Here is a 23,402-nt window from a genome sequence, read left to right as displayed (position 1 = left end):
AGTTAATATGTAATACATGCTCTGATTGGGTAGCTTCTAAGCCATCAGCCAATAGCATCCCTTGTATGAAATCAACAGGGCAAACAAACTGAGGAAGCGTGTAGCATAAATTAAAAGACCCATTGTCCGCAGAAATCCGCGAACCAGCAAAAAATCCGTGACATATATTTAGATGTGCTTACATTTAAAATCCTCGATAGAGTGACGCCGCGAAAGTCGAAGTGCGATATAGCGAGGGATTACTATATATATATAAATAATTTACATATAAATATAATGAAAAACAAATTCATATCCTTTACAGTATATGAAAAGTCTTACTGATTAGAGAATAAGGTCATTCAAAAATGGTCATGTTCTAATAATTTTATTAATTGTAAGTAATTGGTAATTATGTCTAAATAGTTTGATTAGAGACCCCTGTTGTAGTTGCCAACATATCATGTATCAATTCCAAAATGTGTAACTTCTATTTGTTCACTTTACTTTTGATTGAAATTTTACAAGACTTTGTTAATATTTTGCAGATCTAATGAGCTTTGATGATATCACATCTACCTCAGAAAAGCTGACTCACCCCACCACAAACAGACCAAAGATGCCTAACAGGAGGTTACCTGCACAGTTTGCAGGTGTCCAATTGGTAAGTTATATGCTGACACTAGCATTTCTACAATTACTTAATATTCTTGCTACTATTAATAGTATAGTTTAATAGCGGTTCCTTGACCAAAGGTGCAATTCTAGGAAAAACTATTTTAGGAATTTTGTTGTAGGTTATGTCCGAAGTGTCAGTGCTGCGTTGATATTTATTTGTTTATGCATCTGTTACACCAAGTCTGTCATCATGTAATTTGAACTACATTCATACCTGGAAGTAGAGATGTAAAGTTATCAGATTGCACAGTTTGCATTCTGCAGTTTGTAAGCAAGAACTGAGAAGCAATGTCCATTTTTATTATGCTTGACATGAATAGGGATGGTAGCAGACAGGTCAAAGCAGAACAATGACAACTTATAAAGACCTGTGTAGAGACTTGCAATATTGAGGTACAAAGCCATTGATGTATTCATAGGTCAAGACAAGATTTTTTTAAGGGAAAGGTTCATACACACTCTTCTACTTTTTTGGATGCTCCCATTAGGGGTTGCCACAGTGGATCATCTTTTTCCATATCTTCATGTCCTCTGTATCTTGCTATGTTACAACCATCACCTGCATGTCCTCTCTCACCACATCCATAAATCTTCTCTTAGAGCTTTCCTCTTTTCCTCTTGCCTGGCAGCTCTATCCTTAGCATATATTTCCCAATGTACTCAGCATCTCTCCTCTGCACATGTCCATACCAAGCACAATCTCACCTCTCTGACTTTGTCTCCAAACCATCCAACCTGAGCTGACCCTCAAATGTACTAATTTCTAATCCTGCCCATCCTCGTCACAGCCAGTGCAAATCTTAACATAATTAAATCTGATGATTCTGTGAATTTTATAAAGTTTTCTTTGGCCAGAGTGAAATGTAGACATTTTCCAGAGCTGTTTAGAAGAGATACCAACTGGATAAAATCCCAGAGGACAGTGGATATCAAGGATGGGAGTAAGACCAGATGAAAGAATTATGGTCACTAGAGAGTTGGTCATAACAATCTGGAGAGGGAAGTGCAGAAAAACCAGAAGTATAAAGGTAGTAGTGCCTACGAATGATAGACTGTTGAGGTTTGACAAAAGAGAGTTAGGAAGGGACATCAGGAAATGAATGAGTTCTCCAAAATATACAAAGGATGATGAACTGGAAAGGGACTAGTTGAAAAATTTCTTGTAAAAATGAGATCAAGATGAAAACCAGCTGAGTGAGAATAACAAACAGACAAAAATGCAAACAGACAAAGGGAAAAAGGAGGGAAGAGTTAGGCAGATAGATGAGGTAGGATAACTTAAATACTAAAGATATTTTTCTTTGATCAGTATGTGATAACTAAATGAATGTATTTTTCTTTTTTAGCATAATAAAGAACTACCAGTAGAAAAGACTGTCAAGATACAAGAAAAAGAAGCAATCCCCAAGCCAAAACTAGCTGATATTAAAAAGGTAAGTTAGGTGTAACATACATATGTATAACATGACCTTTGAATCAATGGCAGAAGTATCCCCGAAACAGCTAACCTTCAAGACCACTTTTTGATGGTTATATTGTTAACAAGACGAGAGAATCACAAGTCCTAGCCATAACCCCCATTTGCACAGTTCTTTAAAATATTAATTTCAGTTCAGTCCATATTATTAACAGAATTTATACTCTGGCTCCAAGTGTACTAGATACTTTTACAAAAACATTTTTTTATATCAAAAGAACGCATAAAAACAACATACAATATTAACACAGAAACATATATACTCTGGGCCTCCTTTTATCTCTAGGACAAGCTGAATTCTTCAAAGCATGTATTCAACAAAATGTTGAAAACTTTCTTGAGGATTTTGTTTTTTTTTTTTTTAACCCACACTCTTAGCTGCAAACCAATCATTCCACCTCAGATGAAAGATGTTTTATTGGAAATCAACAGACCATTGGAGTAAACTAAACTTGGTGCCATTAAGATTCATGCAACCAGCCTGAGATGATCTAGGCATTGTGACATGGATACTCCCAGTAGTGTAATGCTCTATTTGGTAAACTCATGTACATGGTCGGTAATAAAGGATTGGCACGTTGTTTGGATTCTAGAGATGCTTAAATGATACTAATGTTCTAATGTGTGCCAAGAAAGAATTGCACACACTGTTATACTTTAATTACCAGCCCATACCTTTGACAGAAAACAGAATACATTATTTCACCTCTTTTACATTATATCACATCAAAATCTGATTTCATCATCCACATGTTGCAGCAGAAATTGAAATTTGTCAGACCAGGCAAACTTTTTACAATCTTCCAATTTTAATGATCATGCGCCAGCTGCATCCTCATCTTACTCTTTTTACCAGTCAGGAGCAAAAGAAGACAAGATCTTTTGCTACAGTAGCCAGTCTGCTTCGAGGTCCAATAAATTGTATCCTTGGATGCACTTATGGATAACACTGCTGTAAAAATTGATATTTGAGATTGTTTGGGCTATCTTTTAGCTTAAAGTACCTTTCCTCTGAACACTTGCAATAAGGTGTTTCCTCCAATAGCACTTCCTTTTTCACCTTTTGTCTAGTTCTATCTCGCTTCTCATTTTTTTATATACTTATTTATATATTATAATGTATGTGTTGGTGTGTATATATACAGTATCTCACAAAAGTGAATACACCCCTCACATTTTTGCAAATTTTTTATTATATCTTTTCATGGGACAACACTGAAGATCTGACACTTTGATACAATGTAGTCAGTGTACAGCTTGTATAACAGTGTAAATTTGCTGTCCCCTCAAAATAACTCAACACACAGCCATTAATGTCTAAACCGCTGGCAACAAAATTGAGTACACCCCTAAGTGAAAAATGTCCAAATTGTTCCCAAATAGCTATTTTCCCTCCCCGGTGTCATGTGAATCATTAGTGTTACAAGGTCGCAGGTGTGTTCAATTTGGTGTTATCGCTCTAACACTCTCTCATACTGGTCACTGGAAGTTCAACATGGCACCTCATAGCAAAGAACTCTCTGAGGATCTGAGAAAGAGTTGTTGCTCTACATAAAGATGCCCTAGGCTATAAGAAGATTGCCAACACCCTGAAACTGAGCTGCAGCACGGTGGCCAAGACCATACAGTGGTTTAACAGGACAGGTTCCACTCGGAACAGGCTTCACCATGGTCGACCAAAGAAGTTGAGTGCACATGCTCAGCATCATATCCAGAGGTTGAAGGGGTGAGGGGGTCAGCCTGTCAGTGCTCAGACCATACGCTGCACACTGCATCAAATTGGTCTGCATGGCTGTCGTCCCAGAAGGAAGCCTCTTCTAAAGATGATGCACAAGAAAGCCCGCAAACAGTTTGCTGAAGACAAACAGACTAAGGACATGGATTACTGGAACCATGTCCTGTGGTCTGATGAGACCAAGATAAACTTATTTGGTTCAGATGGTGTCAAGTGTGTGTGGTGGCAACCAGGTGAGGAGTACAAAGACAAGTGTGTCTTGCCTGCAGTCAAGCATGGTGGTGAGAATGTTATGGTTTGGGGCTGCTTGAGGGCTTCCAGCATTGAGGAGCTACAGTTCATTGAGGGAACCATGAATGCCAACATGTACTGTGACATACTGAAGCAGAGCATGATCCCCTCCCTTCAGAAACTGGGCCGCAGGGCAGTATTCCAACATAACGACCCCAAACACACCTCCAAGACAACCACTGCCTTGCTAAAGAAACTAAGGGTAAAGGTGCTGGACTGGTCTAGCATGTCTCCAGACCTAAACCCTATTGAGCATCTCAAACGGAAGGTGGAGGAGTGCAAGGTCTCTAACATCCACCAGCTCTGTGATGTCGTCATGGAGGAGTGGAAGAGGATTCCAGTGGTTTCACCTGTGAAGCTCTAGTGAACTCCATACCCAAGAGAGTTAAGGCAGTGCTGGAAAATAATGGTGGTCACACAAAATATTGGCACTTAGGGCACAATTTGGACATTTTTCACTTAGGGGTGTACTCTCTTTTGTTGCTAGTGGTTTAGACATTAATGGCTGTGTGTTGAGTTATTTTGAGGGGACAGCAAATTTACACTGTTTTACAAGCTGTACATTGACTACTTTTCATTGTATCAAAGTGTCATATCTTCAGTGTTGTCCCATGAAAAGATATAATAAAATATTTACAAAAATGTGAGGGGTGTACTCACTTTTGTGAGATACTGTGTGTGTGTATATGTATGTATGTGTATATATATATATATAATATAAACTGCTCAAAAAAATTAAAGGAACACTTTGAAAACACATCAGATCTCAATGGGAAAAAGAAATCCTCCTGGATATCTATACTGATATAGACTGGGTAATGTGTTAGGAATGAAAGGATGCCACATCGTTTGATGGAAATGAAAATGATCAACCTACAGAGCCCTGAATTCAAAGATGCCCCAAAAATCAGAGTGAAAAAATTATGTGGCAGGCTAGTCCATTTTGCCAAAATTTAATTGCAGCAACTCAAAATTGTACACAGCACTTTGTATGGCCCCTGTGTTCTTGTATACATGCCTGACAACATCGGTGCATGCTTCTAATGAGATGACAGATGGTGTTGTGGGGATCTCCTCCCAGATCTGGATCAGGGCATCACTGAGCTCCTGGACAGTCTGAGGTGCAACCTGGTGGCATTGGATGGACCAAAACATAATGTCCCAGAGGTGTTCTATTGGATTTAGGTCAGGAAAGTGTGGTGGCCAGTCAATGATATCAATTCCTTCATCCTCCAGGAACTGCCTGCATACTCTCATCAAATGAGGCCAGGAATTGTCGTGCACCAGAAGCCACTGTACCAGCATAGGGTCTGACAATGGGTCCAAGGATTTCATCCTGATACCTAATGGCAGCCAAGGTGCCTTTGTCAAGCCTGTAGCGGTCTGTGTGACCCTCCATGGATATGCCTCCCCAGACAATCATTAACCCACCACCAAACTGCTCATGCTGAATGATGTTACAGGCAGCATAATGTTCTCCATGGCTTCTCCAGACCCTTTCACTTCTGTCACGTGCTCAGGGTGAACCTGCTCTCATCTGTAAAAGCACAGGGCACCAGTGGTGCATCTGCCAATTCTGGTATTCTATGGCGAATGCCAATCGAGCTGCATGCTGCTGGGCAGTGAGCTCAGGGCCCATTAGAGGACATGGGGCCCTTGGGTCACTCTCATGAAGTCTTTCTGGTTGTTTGGTCAGAGACATTCACACCAGTGGCCTGCTGGAGGTCATTTTGTAGGGCTCTGGCAGTGCTCATCCTGTTCCTCCTTGCCCAAAGGAGCAGATACTGGTCCTGCTGATGGGTTATGGACCTTCTATGGCCCTCTCCAGCTCTCCTAGAGTAACTGCTTGTCTCCTAGAATCTCCTCCATGCCCTTGAGACTGTGCAGGAGACACAGCAAACCTTCTGGCAATGACACGTATTGATGTGCCATCCTGGAGAAGTTGGACTACCTGTGCAACCTCTGTAGGGTCCAGGTATCGCCTCATGCTACCAGTAGTGACACTGACTGTAGCCAAATGCAAAACTAGTGAAGAAACAGTCAGAAAAGATGAGGAGGGAAAAATGTCAGTGGCCTCCACCTGTTAAACCATTCCTGTTTTGGGGTCATCTCATTGTTGCCCCTCTAGTGCATCTGTTGTTAATTTCATTAACACCACAGCAGCTGAAACTGATTAACAACCCCTCTGCTACTTAACTGACCAGATTAATATCCCATAAGTTTCATTGACTTTATGCTATACTCTGATTAAAAGTGTTCCTTTAATTCTTTTGAGCAGTGTTATATATATATATATATATATATATATATATATATATATATATATATATATATATATATATATATATATATATAGGTTGTAAGTCAAGACTATTTTTCCCATAAGAAATAATGGAAATACCCATAATGCGTTCCGAAACCTCCCCCGCAACACTTAATTTAACATCTTTGGGCTGCAGAAAGGGAGGAGCAGGAGAATGAAATGGAAGGTGGTTATTGTTTAGAAGGAGCCTCCTTATGCAAAGCTTTTCTTCAGCTGCGCGTCATACACGAGGAAACTTCTTCTGCTTGGGCTCGCTCGCGCACTCTCTCTCGCTCGCTTACTTTTTCGCCCACTCGCGTTCTCTCGCTTGCTCGCGCACTCGCACGACAGTGCTCGCTTTCTGTCTAGACGCTTCCTATACAATCACAACGCGCGTCGTACACGGGGCAAAAATTTTTTCGCAATTTTCTTTGTAAAAATTAGGGTGCGTGGTTCATGAGTAAATACGGTATTATTGGGATCGGTCACATGAACACCACTCTCATATTTCCGCACAATTTCATTCTTCGTTTCGATTATGATCGATTTCTTTACCTTCGTTACCTTCTCTTCCTTCCTTAGCAATTATGCGTCTTGCTTGCCATGGTCTTAGTGAATTATATATATATATATATATATATAGATAAATCACTGCACTGACCGAAATTACGTCCACAAACACATGTATCTGGGCTCTGACTGACGCTTCCGAACGCTCTCGGCTGTTTGTTTACAATCGCACAAGCGGATAAATGTGACCACATTCAGGTCGTAACGCAAGACATTGGTCGTAAATCAAATTGTTTGCATGTCGGGCTGGTCGTATGTCAAGGGTTGACTGTATATATACACACTTTTCTCAGAGTTAATGTAAGAAATTGATAGACCCTTTTTAAAACAAACAAAAAAAATCTAGTTGCATTTTTATCAAAGAGAGCCAAACTAGATCATGGAGCTTGAGGAATACTTATTTTTTCCTCAACCAACAATTGAACTTCTGAATCTTGTATGGAATCGTTGCCTAAAAGAATATTTATCAAGTATACATATATATACATGCAAGAATTTTTACTGGGTTGTACATACTTTTTCACCCCAATGTGTTTACATAAACTCTGAAAAACTCAATACCTTAAATTAGTTGTCATTCACACGCAGAAGAGGATTTTTGAATTTTGTGCCATCCATTAGTTAGGTACCTTCTGATTTTGTGCTTGTCATATTATCATTAGCTAGGAATGCTTTATTCTCTATTTTAAGATTTTGTGGTGTGAGTTGTTTTTGTTCCTGAATATTTTATGTGTAGCATATTATTCAAACAGCTATACCTATTGCATTTTGTGATTTTAAGTCAACGGCAAAATATGGGCCAAATAAGTTGACAGCCTCTTTTTTGCAATTGAGTTTGACTAAATTATTTTGAGATGCTCCTATACAGTAATTATGGGGCTAATTTGGAGTAAAATTAAGCATGAGTTAAAACAGACTTCAGTGTATAGCCATAGAACTTTGACCTGGCTGGCGCTGAAAATTTAGCCGTATTGTTTATATCTGTTTGCATAACAAAGAATTAATGGGGGTTTTTTTTCCCAGAGAAGGCTCTAGTTATCCATTTCGTTCTTAGTTCTCAAATCTTGCCCTAAACCATTACCAGATGTTTCATTTTTGCCAATCCTTGATTTTGGTCGGATTTCAGTATCAATCAGACATAATGTTAATACCATAATTTTGTCAACCCAAAGATGGCCACTAGGTTTTATTAGATTTTACTATTATTTATTTTGCAATATTTTAAGAAACTAATGATGAAAAAGATAAAATAACACTAAAAGGCTTTCTATATTAGATGGAAAGAAATTGCAATGACATTGTGGTCTGCTAGGACCAATATTGAGTATCCTATTATAAATACAAATTTGCAATGTAATCCATTAAAATTTTGCTGTTATGTGCTGGTACAATAAAATATTTAAATCACTTGAATTTCTTTCAGACTAGATTAATCTCTCATTCAGACAGCTGCTATCTGTCAATTTAATTTTTAGGAATATTTAAGGACAAACCTGAGGATCAATGTATATTCCAAATAGACTTTAACTTAGAAAGGGAAACATTTTTCTTGGCACATATGCATTATGTTTTTACTTGAGTGTGTTCCTAAACATTTGTGTTTCTTTTATTGTCAGAATAAAGATGTGTCAATAGAAAAGGATGTTAAAGTGGAAGAAGAAGAAATACTTACAAAGCCAAAATTAATCGATATTAAAAAGGTAAGAGGAAGCTGATGTTGTCCAATTGGAATAATTGAAATTCAGTGTATATTTAAATAGACCAAAATACAGACTGTCACTGGTTTTTGTAAGTCAGATTCCTATGAGTGAATATGCTTGTTCCCTCAGAAGCTGGAGGCCCATCATTTGAGTTTCAAGAAATTAGTTTTAAAAATGGGACATTGGAATTAACAAAATAAATTGCTCTACCAACCAAGTCTGATATTTTAGGCATATCTTAAGACACATTGCTTCATTAATATACTTGAGATTTCTTTTTTTGTTTATATTTTAAATGTGCTGTATGGAGGTACCTGGCTTGACAATAGTTTGCAACCTATAAGATCAGTGAGGTTCATACAGACTAGGCAGATTTTACAGAGGGAATGAAGTAACCACACTGGCACTTGTGGGCCCTTGAACGAGGCTGTGAAGGGGCATCAGCATGAGAATGAGAAAGATGTCTTATGTAGGACAGAACCCAGTAGTTGTCATAGATGCCAGGCCTTATATCTGAAAGAAAGTTAAGCAGGGAAGGAAATGCCAAATGTGCTGATGCCACCTGGTCTCTTAAAGGCACACTGTTACAGAAAGGATCATTTGCGAATATGCTATTGTAGGCAACATGGAAACTGCTTTGAAGATCCAGTCCTTTAAGGGAATCAAAAGGCTCAGTTGTGCTGGGTCCACAAGCCTGGTATCCCTGGAGTAAATTTAGGGTTGCCCCATTCCTGGAAGTGATTAACATTTTAACCAGGAGTAAAGTTAGGTAAGTCGGAGACAAAGGCATTTGAAAAGTAGTAGTGTTACCTGTTTTGTTTTCATAGTTTGAGCTATGAAATGCAGGAGTACTCAGCCAGAAGGCATCGACTCGGTTATATATTAAGGCAGTGAGTGAAACGGATTTATGATCCCACCCTGGTAGTGATTTAAACCAGTAACTTTAGTATTTTTTATATTATTGATTGATTGATTTTTTTATACCATTGCCAAAGGTAAAAGCTTGCTCAACTTGATTTATGTAAAGAAGATATGCAATTGTTTGCCATTCATATTGCAGTATGTTAATGTTAATTATGTTGTTTTCTGAGGAAAAATAAATAAAAAGAAATGCATTGCTATTATTAAATGATACATACTCATTTTTACTTTAGCCATCAATAATAATGTCTCCAGCCCCTGTGTTCAAACCAAATACACATCCTGCTGCACCTCCTGACATGAAGCCCAAAGTTCAAGATGACATGAATAAATCTGAAATAGAAGACCTCAGGGCACAAATTAATGAGTTAATACAGGGTGTTGAACTAATGAAAATACAGCAACAGTAAGTACTTTTTGTACCCTTATGTATAATTTCACTAAGATTATATGGAAGTATTTGGAAATATGATGAAAATATGTGTACACAAGTTCATTAGTGGAAGTGTTTTCGGACATTTCAGTAAGAATCAAGTAGTGTTAAGCTTTAAAAAAATACCTTCAATCATTTGCTATACTTTCCTGTTAATCGTAATCAAGTAGTGTTAAGCTTTAAAAAAAATACCTTCAATCATTTGCTATACTTTCCTGTTAATCGCTAAGTATACGTGTATTTCGTATGCTGGCTTAGATAAAAGCATCTACTAAATAGTAATCACTAGCTGATATTACAGAATGACATTTGATAAATGCAATTGTTCCACTTGTCAGCATATACCTGTAAAGTTAATATAAATTGCAGATTGAAAGTAGCATTTCTAGCCTTTAGCAATGCCCAGAACACAGTAGCAGTGAACAAGAATGATAATTAATAACTATAATATATTGCCCATTCATTCACTCTTTCATGTGTTGTCAGGTGATAATTATAATACAGAATTTTTTTTTTGTTTGTTTTTGAGTGGATCACTTTATGTACATGGAGAAAGTCACAGCTGCATGAAATACAAAACCACTTTTTAAACAATTTGATTTGAATGGAGACCCATGAATCGGCCAGCTCTTAGTTGGCTGAAAAAGGGGTACCATAGAGTACCCTGAAATTCAAGATTTAATTTTGAATTTTCATAGTGTAATGCTTATTGAATGAATTTGACCTTCACTTTAAAGTGGGGCGGCAAATATTCCAGTACATTTACATGATTTTTTTAGCTGCTAACATTAATTGCATTTACAAAACGACACATTTCATACTATCATTGTGGGAAAGATAATGAATTTGATTACCAATATTACATAGTGCTTAGAATTGAGGCCACACAGTTTCATCAAGACGAAGAATATTGTTTCTCACATTTTGTGAGTCCATAGGGTGCCTTTTTTGCAAGCTCCAAGTGGGTTTTCAATTGTCTTTTAATGAGGAGAGGCTTCTGTCTGGCCACTCTGCCGTAAAACCCATATCATTGGAGGTTTTCATTGATCTTTGTATTTATGGAAGTTTCTCTACGCAGGTTCTGTAGACCTCAGACAGAGTGGCCATTAGGGTCTTGGTCACCTCTCTTACTAAGGCCCCATCTAACAGTCACAGTTGTTGCAAATCTCTTCTATTTAAGAAGGGGCCACTATTCTTTTGGGGACCTTTAATGCTACAGACATTTTCTTGGAAGTCTTTTTACAGATCTGTTCATCAAGACAATCCTGTATCTAAGCACTTCAGGCAATTCCTTAAACCTCATGGCATAGTTGCTCTGATGCACATAGATAGGTGTGTGTCTTTCCTAATCATGTCCAATCAATTGAATTTACCACCGATGAACTCTGAACAAGGTGTAGTCTTCTCAATTAAAATCAATAGAATGGGATGCACCTAAGGCCACATTTCAAGTGGTATAGCAAAGGGTCTGAATAGCTGTGTCAGTGTGATATTTTTGTTTTTTATTTGTAATAAATTTGTAATGCCCTCTTTTCATTTTATCTTCCTCGGGGAATGAGTGTTGCTTGATGAGTGAAAAATTAATTTAAATGATTTTAGCATAAAGATGCAACATAGCAAAATTTGCAAAAGTGAAGAGGTCTAAATACTTTGTGTGTCCTCCATAATGTTTGGGACAAAGTCACATTTTTCCTTGATCTGTCCCACAATTGCAAAATTACAAATCAAACAATTCAGACATGATTAAAGTGCACATTGCAGACTTTAACTTAAGGTTATTTCCATACATTTCGGTCACACCATGTAGAAATGACAGCACTTTTTATATATGCATCCCAACCATTTCAAGGCTCAATATTGTTTTGGGACAATTGGTGTCACTGATATTTTTGATTACTCAGGTGTGTTTCATTGTTTCACTAGTGCAAGCATAAGCTACCTATAGTTGCTTCTACCCTTTGAAGTGTGTAGTTGATATTGTTCAACAGGACAACAAGAGCTGTGCCATTGAAAGTCAAATAAGCCTAAGAATAAAACCATTAGAGACATCAGTAAAAACCTTAGGGTTACCTAAATCAACTGTCTGGAATATCATTAAGAAGAAAGAACACACTGGTGATCTCAGTAATCACAAAGGCACTGTTAGACCAAGAAAGACCTCCGCTGCTGATGACAGAAGAATTCTCACTATGGTAAGCCCCAAATGCCTGTGCAGCAGATCAGAAACAGTTTTCCGAAGGCAGATGTGTATGTGTTAATCCACAGAAGACTTCATAAACAGAAATACAGAGGCCACACTGCAAGATGCAAACCACTAGTTAGTAACAAAAACAGGTTGGGCAGATTACAGTTTGTGAAAAAGTACTTGCTGACAAAGTGCATGTGCAGTGTCACTCCTTATTCAGGAAAAGATTCCAGTTGTCTCACGGAATATAGACTTTCTGAGTCTAAGGTCGTAAAGCTTATAGAGCCGTTTCTGGACTGAGGCAGAACCATAAAAACAGTTGCATACAGTGTGACAAGGAGCTTTCACCTGCAGCTAAAGTCACTTCAGTACACGTGTACTTTGTTTGCATGCCTGTGTTGATCAAACACAGGAAGCTCTGCAGTCTACTTGTGTCTTTACTGTACGCTATAGGAAGATAAGTAAATGAATCAAGGTAACTAACATTCAATCTGGCTTTTATATAAGTAACATATAAATGTTTTTTATATAAAGACCATCACAAAACATAATCACAAACAGGACTTTACACAATACCTTGGCAAGCTCTGTAGGCTCTACTGTTTTGTTAAAGGACATGTATGTGGCAGATTCACTGGCAGGATGACGCCCAGCCTCTTGTTGCATTCAAACGGTGCCATCTTTCACCTTCATGCCTGGTGCAGCTGCATTGTTCTTACGTCAGAGTGGATGTTTCTTGTGGGGAGGGCTTCTGTTCTCTTTCTCCGATGTAGAACCCTCATCCTCATCTGAGTTCACTTCTGTTATAGCATGTCTTTATTTGAAAACTAACAGTGTCAGATCAGGGGTAGCATGAACATGACTGAGAGAATAAAAGTGAATAATGAAACAAAAAGCTAAGTACCATAAATTTACACCGGCTGTTACAGACTCAAAAAAACGAATTGTATGTTTTTATTTTATAATGGTAATAGTAATAGCCGCTCACTACTCAAAACAGTTCAATGCATGTTAGACCCAGAATTGCATCCGCCACCTCCTGACTTGGAGACATCAGTACTTACCTCTATACCAGCCAAGCAGACGTATATGTGGGTGTGTGTCACACCCTATCCCAATTTCTTTTACTTTGGTTAAATTCTTGGAAAAAAAAAAAGTGAACTTGTTTTGTTATATCTACGTCTTTTGTGAAAGTGTTTATTTGGACGTTAGTCTTCGCACATATACACTTCACGTCAGCATTTTGCCAATTATTAGAACATGAAGAAAGTTTCTGTTTTAGCTATGTGTTCAACATTTCTTGCCTCACATTTCCTGTCATCCTACATTTACACAGATTGTTGTAGACACGGAACACACATTAAATGTATGTGTTCCAAATACACGGAACACACATTAAATGTATGTGTTCCAAATAACACTGCTCACAAAAATTAAAGGAACACTTTAAAGAAACACATTAGATACATCAGATCTCAATATGAAGTTGGATATCTATACAAATAACAACAGGGCAATGTCTTAGGAACAAAAGGATGCCAAGTCTTTTAATGGAAATAAAAGTTTTCTGCCTACAGAAGGCTCAATTGTGTAGACACCCTAAAATCAGAGTGAAATGAAGATGTGGCAGGCTAGTCCATTTTTTTCAAAAACTTAATTTTTGCTACTCAAAATGCTTTTCAGTATCTTGTGTGACCCCCACGAGCTTGAATGCATGCTTGACAACGTCGGGGCATGCTCCTAATGAGACGACGGATGGTGTCTTGTGGCATTTCCTCCCAGATCTGTATGAGGGCATCCCTGAGCTGTTGTACAGTCTGAGGAGCAACCTGGCGGCGCCTAATGGACCGAAACATAATTTCCCACAGATGTTCAATTGGGTTTAAGTCAGGGGATCGTGAAGGCCATTCAATTGTTTCAATTCCTTCATCCTCCAGGTACTGCCTGCATACTCTTGCCACATGAGACCGGGCATTGTCGTGCATTAGGAGGAAACCAGCACATTTAAAAACCAGCGTAGGGTCTGACAATGGGTCCAAGGATTTCATCCTGATACCTAATGGCAGTCAAGATGCCGTTGTCTAGCCTGTAGAGGTCTGTGAGTCACTCCATGGATATGCCTCCAAGATCATCACTGACCCACCACCAAACCAGTCATGCTAAACGATGTTACAGGCAGCATAATATTCTCCACGGCTTCTCCTGACCCTTTCACGTCTTTCACATATACTCAGGGTGAACCTGCTCTCATCTGTGAAAAGCACAGGACGCCAGTGGTGGACCTGCCAATTCTGGTATTCTATGGCAAATGCCAATTGAGCTCCCCGGTGCTGTGCAGTAAGCACAGGGCGCAGTAAACATTTGGGCCCTCAGGCAACCCTCATGAAGTCTGTTTCTGATTGTTTGGTCAGAGACATTCACACCAGTGGCCTACTGGAGGTCATTTTGTAGGGCTCTGGCAGTGCTCATCCTGTTCCTCCTTGCCCAAAGGAGCAGATACTGGTCCTGCTGATGGGTTATGGACCTTCTATGGCCCTCTCCAGCTCTCCTAGAGTAACTGCTTGTCTCCTAGAATCTCCTCCATGGCCTTGAGACTGTGCAGGGAGACACCGCAAACATTCTGGAAATGACACGTATTGATGTGCCATCCTGGAGAAGTTGGACTACCTGTGCAACCTCTGTAGGGTCCAGGTATCGCCTCGTGCTACCAGTAGTGACACTGACTGTAGCCAAATGCAAAACTAGTGAAGAAACAGTCAGAAAAGATGAGGAGGGAAAAATGTCTGTTTTGGGAGTCATCTCATTGTTGCCCCTCTAGTGCATCTGTTGTTAATTTCATTAACACCACAGCAGCTGAAACTGATTAACAACCCCCTCTGCTACTTAACTGACCAGATTAATATCCCATAAGTTTCATTGACTTTATGCTATACTCTGATTAAAAAGTGTTCCTTTAATTCTTTTGAGCAGTATATTATTTACCCTATACAATTCAAGGCACCTCACACCCAGATAAACAGACTTCAGCTAGGAGAACTTGGTGTACTTCTAAAGCCGCGTCGGTGGGGAATGGGATAGCAGGCTGCTTGCAGACAGTACTGATAGACACATTTGCAAAACAAAAGACGCCGATGGAGAGGTGCAAAGGAATTTAAAGTGGCCCAGGATTATGAGATTTTTTTCTTAGGCTTCAGGGATTGTAGTGTTAAGAGCCTGCAGAATTCGGGAAAAGGTCTTATTGACAGACGAGACAAAGATGAACCTGTATTATAGTGATGGCAAACGTAAAGTTTAGAGAAAAAAAGGAACAGCCCAAGATCCAAAACATACCATGGCTTGTTATGGCTTGGGCATTTATTATTGCCACAAGTACTGGTATACTTATATCCATTGATAATGTAACTGCTCATGTTAGTTGCACAATGAATTATGAGGTGTACAGAAACATTTTAGCTGCTCAAGTTTCAGTAAATGCCTCCAAACCCATTGAATGTCACTTAACCTCAGAGTAATATCCCAGACATAATGCTAAGGCATTATGGCCAAGCCAGTCACCTGATTTAAATCCAACTGAACATGCCTTCCATGTGCTGAACAGAAAATTTAAGGGGACAAGCCCCCAAAACTTGCAGAAGGCTGCATTAGAGGACTGGCAGAGCAAGATCAGAGAAGATACTCTGTACCTGATGATGTCTATTAATCACAGACTTCAAGCAGTCATTGCATGCGAGGGATATGCAAGAAAGCACTAAATATGATTGCTGTAATATATTTCCATTATTATGTCCGAAATATTATGGTGCCCTGAAATCAGGGGACCATGTAGAAAAAGTGTTATTTCCATATGGTGCAATGGTAATGTATACAAATTCACTTACATTCAAGTCTGTAATGTGCACTTTAATCATGTCTGAATTGTTTATTTTGCAATTTCAATCTATGGAGCAGAGGGGAAAATCAAGGAAAAATGTGCCTTTGTCCCAAATATCATGGAGGGCACTGTATATAAAAAAACAATAAAGGACCAAAGAAGCAAGCTTAAAAATAACCACTTTTCAAGGTACGTACTTTGAAACAACTTTGAGGAGTTGCCTCTTTACTATCAGTCCGGCTCATAGTATTATTAAGGAGTGGCTATCCATTCCCTGCCATATCCATAAAATATGATAATGTCCAATAGGAAACATTGAATAGTAAATATGTAATAGTTAGATATGAGTTTTTTCAGTTTCCTAAGTGTTAAAAAAAAATAAAATAAAATAAAAACTGATCTCAACAGATATATATAAGCATCACCTTTTCCTCTCAGAACTTAATCCCTCATCAGAGTGAGTGCCATGTTCTGTGATGCATCTCCACATTCCAGTATAAGACTGTTTGTTTGTGATATTGCACCTATTGTTAGCTTTAAATATATTTCTTGTTTTAGCCTGCTCCTGTTGCTTTCACCTCATTTATTGCCAGTGTTCATTTTATGTATGCCAGAATATCCAATCACACATTATTTTTATAGAGTTTAAGTGACATCATTGTGTTAATAATACAGTGAAAATCTTACTTGTGTATACTAATGTTAGTAATTGTTCAAAACGTTACCGCTCTAACTTGCCATGGTTAGTGAGGATCTTACCTTGAACTTCTTTATCTGTAATAACTGCCTCCATTTGAGCATATTTGAACTCAAAAGAAAATTTCAGATTAACAGTACAATGCTGATGAAGTAATGAGTAAATCCTGGGTTTTTATTTGTATGAACCTTTCTTCCACAGAGAGGCCTATACCTCAGTAAAACAGTTGCACTTTTATCTTCACAGTCATCCTTTAAAAATCAGAGGATTAATATCATATATAATCCAGCAGAGGGTCTATCCATAGTTGCAAGAGTCATATAAAATTCTCTTAAAACTCTTAATGGTCATTATCTAGGTTTACCTAACTGGGAAGGTCTCCAGGTTTCCTTTTTCAACTTTCTGTACCCATGAGGTTCTTTACATGTAAGGTCTGTTCTTCTTATGATATGAACTGTTACTTTGGTTCACATCTTCTACCTTCATTTCAGTTTCTCCTTCTCTGTCTGTCCTTATGGCTGCTGTGGGCATCAGAAAAGTAATCTATTCAGTCCTGCATGCCTTGTGCATTAGGCAGTACAAAAAAGAAGCAGGAACTTCTCAAAACAAAGTTAATAGGCAATGGAAACTCCAGCTCCACATGATCTTGATGCTCATTTATTACTCATCTGTCCATCCATTTCAGGTTCAGAGCTAGCAGGAACAGGTTGACAGCCCATGGCAAATCCTGATGTTTGTCATTTCTAAATTTAACATGTTTCACTGCACACAGCATTAATAAAATGCAGCATCAATTTTGTAAGTAAATATTTATTCTGGGCAACACATTTTTATCTAACAACTAGTATTAAATTTGTAACTAAAAATACGTTTTTATTCAATGTTCATAACTGTATAGTAAAACATGGTAGCAGTTTCATGATTTTAGTATGTTTAAAGTGAGTTAGACAAACATCTGTCGGACAATAAGCCCGGATGCTGTAAACCACAGCAAATATACAACAGAATAACTTTTGATACCTTCAGCTGTGTCAGCATAGTATCTTCATAGGTATTTATGTGTTAAAATCTTTTTAACAGCATTTGTACTCCTTTCATGGAATTTGGTAAACTCTTGCAGGTTTGATTTGGTTATCTCATTACAAATTCATTGTGTTAGTATAGTGTTCTTTCTGTCCCATCAGTATACCTAATCTATAATTTTTTTAATTCAGGAATGAAATAGCCAATCTGAAAAGTGATTTGAATGAAGAAAAAGAAAAACGTGTTGCATTACAGGTAACATATACATTTCTTTACAAATGTCAAGCAGCCTTTTGTGAAAGTGTTTATTTGATATTTGGACACAAATAGATCTAGACGATGTTGCGTTGGCGAGCTCTGTAAGCCGTGCTGTTTCTTTGAAGGACAGGTGATTGGCAGGATGGCACTAGACTTTCTCCTTTATGCCTGGAGCAGCTGCGTGTGGTGTATGTGCCCAAAAAAAGTCTAACTACATTCTCGTACCATTGCTCGCGTACTAAAGTGTCAGCAGGTATTTTTCTTGGCATTACATGTGTAATTTGTGAGCATGCCCTTGACGATCAAACAGAGGAAGCTCTGCAGTATACTTGTGACTTTATGCTGTAGGAAGATAAGTAAATAAAGTAAAACTAAAAACTTTGACGCTAATTATACATTTACAGCGGCTGATACAGATGCAAATCAAATGTATGCTTTTATTGTATAATATTAACAATAAGAACAGCTCACTACTCAAAACGTTTATTTTGGGAGACGTGATGACTCAAACCCATATCCTTCTGAATTGGAGTAAGCAGCTCTAACCAGTATACTACCCTAGAAGTCAGGACAACACCCAGCACTAACCTGATTTCTTTTTCTTCTGTTATAGTCTTGGAAAAAAGCACATTTGTTCTGTTATACTTGTATCTTTTGTGAAAGTGTTTCTTTGATATTTGGAATTCAGGCTTCACACATTATACACTTCATGTCTACATTTTGTCAATTATTACTAAAACATGAAAAACGTTTGTTTTAACAATGTGTTTACTGTGCATAGATCGTTGTAGACACAGAACACACATGAAATGCAAGTGTTCCAAATAATGATATAGTATTTATAAAAGGTACAACTCTATACAACTCTAAGCAGCTGACACACAGGTAAACAGACTTGAGATGAGAAAACTGTGTGCCGGAGGGGGATGTGATAGCAGACAGCTTGCTGTTTGCTGCTTATCAACACATTTAAAGGACAAAAGACACTGACGGAGAGGTGAGAAGTGTTTTAAGGTGGGAGAGATCAACGAGTTTTTTCGTAGGCTCTGGTTATTCTAGTGTTAAATATGTGAGGACACAATGTCGCAGCACTAGCAACCAGCTGGCAACCCCGTTCACGGATTGTTCCTGCCTCGCGCTGTATTCTTGCTGGGGCTGGCTAGACACTGGAAGGATAGATGGATAGGATAATTAAACATGTACTACGAAGATATTTCAATGTTCCTTAAGTTTTGAAGAATCAGTGTTCTAAGCCTTTGGCTCAACATCTATTACAGAGCTGATTGTGTGGTGATTGGGTACTTGGAGAAAGAAAAGGAAGGACAGGAATTGGGGGTTAGTACATTTGAAAGAGACAATACTGCTGCAATAAATTATTTCATCAAAGGTCGCACGGTAAGCATCTTGCATGAGGCAGGAACAATCTCTGGACAAGGCGCCACCTCGTCACTATCACTGTGCCACCATGTTTAATAACATTCTTTAACTCTTATCATCATGAAAATGGTATTAAGTAAACATCTCAGTATTTAAATTATTTAGAGAGCTGTAATATCACAAATGTAATGGATTCTGTGTCCTGTCGGAGGAAGAGAAAGCCTGATTTAAGAAGCATAGTGATTCACACAAATAGAGCACATAGAAGAACACATACAATGCAAAGCACTTAACATGCTACTTTAGTTACAATGGTATTTGAGAAACTAGTAATTAAAACAATTTTAAGATGAAGTGTATGATGTTCTACTGTAATGACAAAATAAACTACATGATTAAAGTGGAAATTTTGAGATTAAAGTTGACATTTCAAGCTTTTTTCCTCCACTGTGTCCCTATTGTTTTTCTTTGTACCCTAGTAAGCTTCCATATGATACTCAGACAGTGGGCTACAACTTGCCTTTTCACGGCGACTTTGATATCTGACTTCTTTTTTTTATTTCGGGCACTGTACAACTTTGTGAACTTGAGCTTTTGAGTTTGCCCTACACTCTGTCACTCAATCAACTTACTTTGGTTGTTTATACCACTGTTTAAAACAGCAAATAGTATATTTTTTCTTGCCTCCACTTGGTATTCACTGAAATTCTATTTTCCCCCATGCTTTTGCCATTGTCTTTTCACGGAAAACTGAGCTTTAGGGCTATTTAATTGATTTGCATATTCAAAGAGGCGTTATTCTGGGAGGAGTTGGCGAGTAGCAGCAGGCGCATGTACGTGCTTTACTTTTCACGCTGACCGGAATTTATGGAGTGGAAGTTGGCGTACGCACAGTTTTATACATCTGGATTTTTTGTGTGTACACACATTTCCGCTTTTGTCCGTACTCCATGATTTAGCGTGAATTCTATGCACGGCGTTATGCATGAGGCCTCAGTTCTTTTTGTTTTCACATTTCAAACTACTGCCACAGTCCCTTCAACTCACAAGCTTGCCTGTGACATTTGCTTCTTTCTCTCGCTCTCTCATATGTATGTTTGCTTGTCAGCCATCTTTGACAGTTTCATTGGTTGTGTCATGGAACATATTTATTATATTTTTGTGCCATGAAAACAACCTCTTTGTGAGATCTCAGCACCATATTTATTAGCTATGTGCAAGATTATATACTACTTCTATAAATGATTGCTACATAGAGGATAGTACTTGTATCACACACCACAGAAATTGTGTGTGGACAAACTTGGCTAGGTCTACTACACGTGGTGACCTAGCATTTAAGAATACACTATTCTAGTGTATTGTACATCCCTGAGCTACATGGTGTATTTCTTTTGGAATTCATCAGTAATAGAAGTTTAATATTTTGCATATATTTAATTGTTTTACTAATCATACAGCATATCTATTTGTCAAATGAGAAAGAAGAATTTCATCTCAAAGCAGTTCAAAGTACTGAATCACATTCCTCAGATTGCTTGGATTTTTCTTTTTTTTATAGATGGAGATAGAACAATTGAAGAAGGCTGTCTTATCCACATGAGGTATCATTCATTCTTTTGTGAGAAAGGATGAGTTGCGATCGTCACTCCAATGCGAAGTGCAAGGGACAACTGGGAAACTTTGAAAGCCTAAAGCTTTTTTCCTTTATCAGTAGTGACTGATTTTTTTCACATTTGTAAGAAATTTGCCATGTATTGCACAAAATTGAGACTTTCAATTATAAAAGTATGTAACAGAATACAGATGTAAATGTTTCTTTTTTTTGCCAACATCAACTGAGGCCTTAAACTACTATGCTGGACATGCAGACCATTTATTCAATAAAGAATAAATGATGTTTGCTTTCAATACTACTGAGTATGTATAAAGGGAAAGGGGACTGTTAGATTTTATACAGATAAATATATATATATATATATTATTGGTTAATAGTCAGTTTTAAAAATGAGTATGTACTATAATTTGCAAAATATCTGTTAACTTCTATAAATATTAAGTTAGTTTTTTCTGTAGTCAGTACAACAAATTGATTCCTCTATAAGAAGAGAATTTAATTATGTCTATTTTCTTTATAAACATTCCTATCCAGGGTAACACTATTGTGCCTGTATAAATCCTGTAATGCAAGTATTAATGTAAATCGGGCAAATGTCAGGGGTAAAGTTACATATATGCAGAAATATGTCATATGTTTATCATTAAATTGTTAAATATGTATCATTTTCTATAAATAAAGCTAATTTGGTTGGTAGAATCAAACAGACTGAATAAATATGTATAGTTATACATTTCATTGTATGTACAACAGGGACAAAATTCATACGTGTGATTGGAAAAGTTATGGAAAATCTCAAACTACTGTAAATGATTAGCTGTAATAAGGGAAATTGAGGGAAAAGCACTTTTAATTTTATGATGAGCTGAGTCAGCGTTTAGTCAGTGGTCCCAGTTTGTGACTCAAGGGAAATAAATGTGCCTGTTAGGAATCATCTTTTGAAATATTCAAGAAAATCTATTAATCAGTGTTTTAAAGTGTATGAAAAACATTGTTTGAACAGCAACATAAAATGCTACAATAATTTGCTTGATTATGCCTCAAAAATAATATTTTTTTTGGTTATGATCAACAGATTAAAGTTCATACTGTCTGTGCTGAGTTATAACATTGGGATTTCTTGAGATTAAAGACCATTAGAGACCAGTTGATGAAGTTCATTATCATGTATTTGAGCCTTTATCTTCAGGAGGATAATTTCTTTAAAGCTGTGTACTTTGCAGCTTTACAGAATGTATATTATGTTTTTAGGGATTAACAAATCTAAATTTTAAGGGGAGAATTGTTCACTGTGGTAATAATCATGTTTTCCTTAGTGCACTTGGTATGTTCTTTTTAAGAATTATCTTCAAATACAACACTGTAAAAGTGGTTGTTAAGTTCACATTTTAAAAAGCATCTGGGTCTTGACAATCATTAGAAGAGGTGATTAACCTTAATGTCTTTAGATACAGATTGCATAATTCCCATAGCAATACAGTTTCAGAAGTAGTTCTTTTTATTAGTTGCTGCTATGGTTTTTTTAAGCCATATTTACTGTATTACCCAATTTGCAAAAAAAATGTGTTTCTTGTTTTAAATCATGGGTGGTGTTTAAAAGGGATTTGGGGCTTTAAACATTCCATATATATTTTTTATCATCTGTCTTAATGACAATTCACAGTTAAAGTAACTCTCAATGATTATGTTTACAGGTGCTGTTAAATTGCATGAAAAAATAATTCTAATAAATATCTGATTTATGTAAGCATTTTTATGTTTGAATTGTATTATTACTAAAATATATGGGTTTATTTCAAAGAGCGGTTTGAATTTGAATTAATAGAAAACTATAGTTGCCTAGTTATGTTGGTTTCAAAAGATAGTTCAGAGGAAGTATGGACGTTTTCCAAATTCTTGTAATGCAATTTAAGGATTTTTTTACCGTGATTCCTGTAGCTCTCATTGAGACTTCTGCACCTGTCAACAGGTAGATTGGCCCACTCTTCCTTAGCAAACTGCTCCAGCTGTGTCAGGTTTCAATTGAGCTTTCTCCAGACAACATGCTTCAGTTTGTTCGATAGGATTCAAATCAGGGCCCATAGAAGGCCATTTCAGAATAGTTTTAATGTTTTGTTCTAGCCATTCTTGGGTGCTTTTAGCTGAGTGTTTTGGGTCATTATCTTGTTGGAGAATTCATGACCTGCAATTGAGACAGACCTTTCTGACACTTGGTAGTATGTTTCACTCCAGAATGTCTTAATAATCGTTGAGATTTCATTGTTCCCTGCACAGATTTAAGGCATCC

The 23,402-nt window shown here is 37.5% G+C and overlaps 1 protein-coding gene across 2 annotated transcripts in view; it reads left to right on the top strand.

The window, feature by feature from the left end:
* Positions 1 to 22,865, top strand: part of LOC120526086 (CD2-associated protein) — a 244,183-nt gene extending 221,318 nt beyond the window's left edge. For both annotated transcript variants that reach the window (XM_039748981.1, XM_039748979.1), the window contains 6 exons: positions 528 to 643; positions 2,004 to 2,090; positions 8,649 to 8,732; positions 9,887 to 10,059; positions 18,054 to 18,117; positions 21,059 to 22,865. In XM_039748981.1, the coding sequence (XP_039604915.1) occupies positions 528 to 643; positions 2,004 to 2,090; positions 8,649 to 8,732; positions 9,887 to 10,059; positions 18,054 to 18,117; positions 21,059 to 21,100 (566 nt within the window). In that variant the 3' untranslated portion in view covers positions 21,101 to 22,865. The remainder of the gene's footprint in view (positions 1 to 527; positions 644 to 2,003; positions 2,091 to 8,648; positions 8,733 to 9,886; positions 10,060 to 18,053; positions 18,118 to 21,058) is intronic.
* The last annotated feature ends 537 nt before the right edge of the window (positions 22,866 to 23,402 follow it).

This window comes from Polypterus senegalus, chromosome 3, assembly GCF_016835505.1.
Source record: "Polypterus senegalus isolate Bchr_013 chromosome 3, ASM1683550v1, whole genome shotgun sequence".
Lineage (NCBI taxonomy): Eukaryota > Metazoa > Chordata > Cladistia > Polypteriformes > Polypteridae > Polypterus > Polypterus senegalus.
This window is presented reverse-complemented; position numbering and strand designations above follow the sequence as displayed.